General features: G+C 37.6%; 1 protein-coding gene across 1 annotated transcript; it reads right to left on the bottom strand.

The window, feature by feature from the left end:
- Nucleotides 1-4,686: 4,686 nt before the first annotated feature.
- LOC110701804 lies at nt 4,687-5,085 on the bottom strand. Its single transcript, XM_021879428.1, has one exon. It carries the CDS (start codon nt 5,083-5,085, stop codon nt 4,687-4,689), a length of 399 nt encoding a protein of 132 aa, XP_021735120.1.

Consider the following 5,085-nt stretch of genomic DNA (forward strand, 5'->3'; position numbering starts at 1 on the left):
GAAGACTCGTCAAGTCTAAAAGAGGACGTTCGAAAACTGCAAGATGTCATTGCCATGCTCTTGAATGTGGTAGAAGGATTAGCAAATCGGGTAATGGCCATCGAACAAAATTCTCGCCAAGGGTTTAATGAAGAACTCAATGCTCCTAAGCCACAGAAAAAATGGACCATTGAAGAGTACACACTAATAGGATTGACTTACAATGAAGCTTTTGACTGTCTTCACGATCAAGGTCTTATCCACCCCATTGGTCCCAGTCAAGACCCTCCGCCTGAAAAATGGTTTCGCAATTGGGATCCAAATTCTTATTGTCGATACCATAGAGGTCGTGGTCACACCTCCGAAGTATTTCTCGCCCTCAAAGATCGTGTTCAAGATCTCATTGATTCAAATCTCCTTCATGTTCCTCCACGCGACAAGAAGGCCAAGATTAGTAACAATAGTAACAGTGGTTGTAAAGGGAAGAGGAACGACTATCCTTCTTCTTCCGAAAACACCTACTCTAGTAATAGTGTTGGTACTTTCGACCTTAGTGAGATCCTAGCCATGGGTAATCGAAAGCAACCGAAAAGGGAATTTACCCCTATTGGAATTAGCTACGATGATGCTTTCGATCGACTCCATGCCAAGGGAATCATTACTCTCATTGGACCTATTCAAGATCCTCCACTTAAGAAAAGATTGCCTAGTTGGAATCCAAACGAACACTGCAAGTACCGTCAAGGTAGGGGTCATGCTACCGAGAGCTGTTGGAAGCTAAAGGAGGCTATCCAACATTTGATTGATAATAACAAGCTTCCCATACCTCCGGTTAATAAGGAAAGCGAGTGATGATAAAGAAAACAACACAAGACAGAGGCGAGCTTCAACGACAAGATTTCATGACCTCTTTTTCTATTTCTTTTTCATTTTTTCCTTTCCCCAATAAGTCTAGCATAGGCACCTTTCTTTTCCCTTAGATTACTTTTGTAGATTCTCTATTTATTTTCCTTTAATAAAATGAGCATTTACTTCCTTACATATGATCATTTCATTATATTACATCAACAAAAAAAAAAAAAAAAATCCATGTCGAACTAAGCACAAGGTATACCAATGATTTGAGGCACCCTTGTAGCCACATCATATCTCCTTTCACCTTTCTAATTTACATCCTTTCTTCATAAACCACTTTGAGCCTCGTCTAACGATAGACCTTTATTTTTTTCAACCTGCATCTATCTAACCTTGGGATGGGACAGTGTGCAACTTATGCAATTCTTAAAAATCTTGAGCAAATTCAAAAGAAAGCAATAACAAAAAAATAAGAAAAGATAAAAAATGAAAACAAGTGTACAAAAGGGTAAGTGTTCCAATGTCTTTGATATGAAAATATCTTTGATAAGAACACGTCTCAGATTGCGTCTCTTATCGAGTGCTCGGTACCATGTCTGAGAAACATGAATGCCAAGTGAGTGATAGACCGCATGATCGGGATTGCCCACACTTATGAAAATAAAATAGATACTAAAGCAAAAAAAAAAAGAGCTAAAAAGAGTAGAAACTCAAGCATAAAAATACAAAGATTCAAAAGCAAGGTTGCACACCTTGGGGCCTTATCTAGGGTTTTGAGCCTTTATCCCCTTCTTCTTCATCCTTTAACCTAACCACGTTACAACCCTTAAAAGACCTTTTGAGGTATACATACACTTGTGCGAGGTTCGACTAGAGCTACGTTCGGCCTGATTCCTAACGGATACGTAGGCAACCTCACATCGAGGTGCGACCGTAATAAAAATGCATTCATATTCACATTCACACACTTACACCATGATCATATCAAGGGATATCCTATGCTCATCCCTATTCACTTAGAGCTAGACTTGGGGGCTTGATCCCTACATCATTAGCTTACCTAGCCTAAGAGTCACCATCATTTGAATCTTTTCAATATTTTTCCCACACACTTAGCCCTTGCGACCTAACTTTAGTGTCACTATCATACACTGCACACATACATGACCAAATATACTTCCCTTTTGGACGCCACCGTACTTTAGTATATGATCACAGTGGGGTTCAAGCTAGGGGTTAATGCTTGAAATCTATTCCCTACACTAATAAAGATATATATGTTGTTCATGTTGGTACTACTGATGATCTAGGGTTCTTAGCTGACTGTATATTGGAGTATAGGATGAAACAGAATAGGACATGGCCACCCCCTTGGTATCCTTATTATGGTGCTCAACCACCAGTTTGATAAGGTTTTTTTGAGTTTGTTGTGTGTCACAGTTGGTTCATTTTATGTTATGAGTTATAATGGCTCTTGTTTTGCTAATTGTAGGAGTAAAAATGTCTTGGAATACCCTATCTCCCTCAAAACAGGAGAAATGTAATTGTGGATTTCCACTTGCAAGGCTGACATCTTGGACCAGGGAAAATCCAGGGCGCAAGTTCTTGGCTTGCAAATTTTATGATCCAAACACTGACAGAAGGGGATGCAAATCTTTTGAATGGGCTGACTCAGAGGATGGCACTGATTGGTAAAGGGAAGTGATTAACCAGCTGGTGCTTGACAAAAAGCTAATGAAAGGTGAGATGAACTCTTTGCAAAGGGAGGTGGATGATCTGGTTGGGCAAAGGAGGTGTTTGATTAATGAAGTTGACACATTGAAGATAAATGCAAGGCTTTGTCTAGGGATTGGAAAAGGATGACAAGCAACAATGGCAATTCTGATAGGGTTAATAACTTGGTTGTATTAGTTGCAGTTGGTGTAATTCTTATGGTTTAGGAATTAGTGTAGTAATTAAATTGGTTTGGGGGAGTTTGGGGGAAATCAAGACATAAATTTTAGTTTGAGGATGTAATGATTTTATTTTTAGTTGTTTAAGCTTTCTAGTTAATTTGGAGATCTTATGTATGAATTCACAACATTTTGGCAAATGAATCTATGTTTGTTTTGGCAACATATTTGAGTTGGCTTGGATTCATATGATATAAATATGTATATGTTCATATGATATAAATATGTAAGCCACATAGTAGAATTAGTATGTTCAAAATATGATATAAATATGTAAAAATGTAAGCCACACACTACCAAAAGTCTAGTTAATCAGATTCATATGATACAAATATGTATATGTTCAATGGTAAGCCACATAGTAGAATTAGTAACTTCAAAATATGTTCATCTACATAGAGGCAAGGGGTAGCACGTGCTACCCCTCAAGGGGGAAAAAAAATCGGCAAAGCTATAGCAGTTAATTTGTATATATATTATTCCTTAGTATAGCATAATATGCGTTGGTTTGGTGGTGATGGAAGAATGGATAAAATTTTGTGTGTATGTGGTAGGTCAGAGGTTCGAGACCTCTAGGTTGCTGATTTTTTTAATTTTTTTTTTGTATCCCTTTTAAATGAAAACTTTCCATTTTCATATGAATTACTATGTAGAAACAGTTTTCTAATCTGCAATACTCTCTCCAAGTCTCCATTCATATTAATTCTTCCCGGCTGCTAATTTATTTATTTTATCCATTTTAATTGAAAACTTCCCATTTTCATATGAATTACTATGTAGAAATAACTTTCTAATCTACAATACTCTCTCCATTCAAATTAATTCTTTCCATTTTCATGCATATCTTGTTTTTCAAAGCTCGTATTTAATCATTAAATTGTTTAGTACTCTGTATTAAATCATTAAGCTTGTATCTAATAGTACTCCATCTGCTTTTAAATACTTGCTTTATTTCTCTATGTAAGGAGATTTAAGAAAAATTGGAGAAAGTAATAAAATATAGAGGTATTGGGGTTAGAGAAGAGAGAATCCAAAGTCAATAAAAAAAATCATTTTATTAGGTCCCACTAGTTAAGAGAAATGAATTAAATATTGTAAAAGCTTTCTAGATATATAAGGAAATGGAGCAAGTATTTAAAAACGGCTGAAAATGAAAAGTGGAGCAAGCATTTAAAAACGGATGAAGTATATTATATTATATTACAACTACTTTATGAGATGTAGTTATTCACGGTTTTTTAATACGTTATCTAATACGTAGTGCTACCCCTAGTTAGAAATCCTAGATCCGCCAGTGAATACATTTGTTAAATTGTCAAAATCAACAGGCCCTAACAAAGATCTAACTTAACACTAATTTCCTACTTAAAATTCTTGCTTGACTTGGATCCTGGTTGCTTTTTAGCTGTAGTACTTGTTGATGCTTGGCTGCACAAGATTGGTTCTGCTCCTGCAGACTTCCTTGACCTTATATTTGATCCTTGTGATGATGCTGGTGGCTTTGGTGTTGATGCTGATGCCCCTGCAGATTTTGAAGCTGCTGCAGCTGCTGCCCTTGTTGATTTTGAAGCTGCAGCAGCTGCTATCTTTTTCTTAGCCTTCTCTTGAGGGAATTTTTTGTTCCCAATGCTATTAGGACCTGCTGATGCCCCAGGAGTAGTCTGTACACAAAAAATGGAAATAAATAACACATTTATAACAGTAACTAACTAACATCAAATTAACAAAACATGAACAGAAGATCCTTTCTCACCTTGTTTAAAGCTCTAGCTGCTTTAATTATCCTTTGTTCAACCACCCATGGAGTGTTTACAACACTCTTGCCCTTTGTGCAGGCTAGGATGAAGGTTGGGGGTACTTCTGCAACTACATTGGAGCATGTCTTGGCATAGTGACCAAACTAAGCACACTTTTGGCATATTTTCTGCTTTTTCTGTGTACTGCCCTCTGCTGCACCCTCACCCCTTTCCATCTTTCTTTTTTTGGACTTAGGCCTGCCAGGCATCACTCTCACGGGTGGAGGCAGTGGCTCCCTCATGTTAATCTTTTCCCGGGGACCTGGCATAGGCTGTATTGACAGATCATATGCCTCTATATACCTCTCCCTTGTGTAGTAATGGTCCACATACTGTTCTGGATCAGTTCTCTTGTCAAGTATGCAAGCAAATCCATGCACACAAGGAAGGCCAGTTAATTGCCAATGATAGCATGTGCAACAACTGTTTTGGAGGTCAACAATCACTTGATCAGCATCCGCCAAAACCCAACCCAAGAAACCCCCAACCCACAAAAACACCAT

The sequence above is a fragment of the Chenopodium quinoa genome, unplaced genomic scaffold (genome assembly GCF_001683475.1).
Source record: "Chenopodium quinoa cultivar QQ74 unplaced genomic scaffold, ASM168347v1, whole genome shotgun sequence".
Classification (NCBI taxonomy): domain Eukaryota; kingdom Viridiplantae; phylum Streptophyta; class Magnoliopsida; order Caryophyllales; family Amaranthaceae; genus Chenopodium; species Chenopodium quinoa.

Excerpts from the sequence above, each read along its gene's own strand:
- LOC110701804 (XM_021879428.1), bottom strand. The coding sequence starts at position 5,085 with ATGGTGTTTTTGTGGGTTGGGGGTTTCTTGGGTTGGGTTTTGGCGGAT.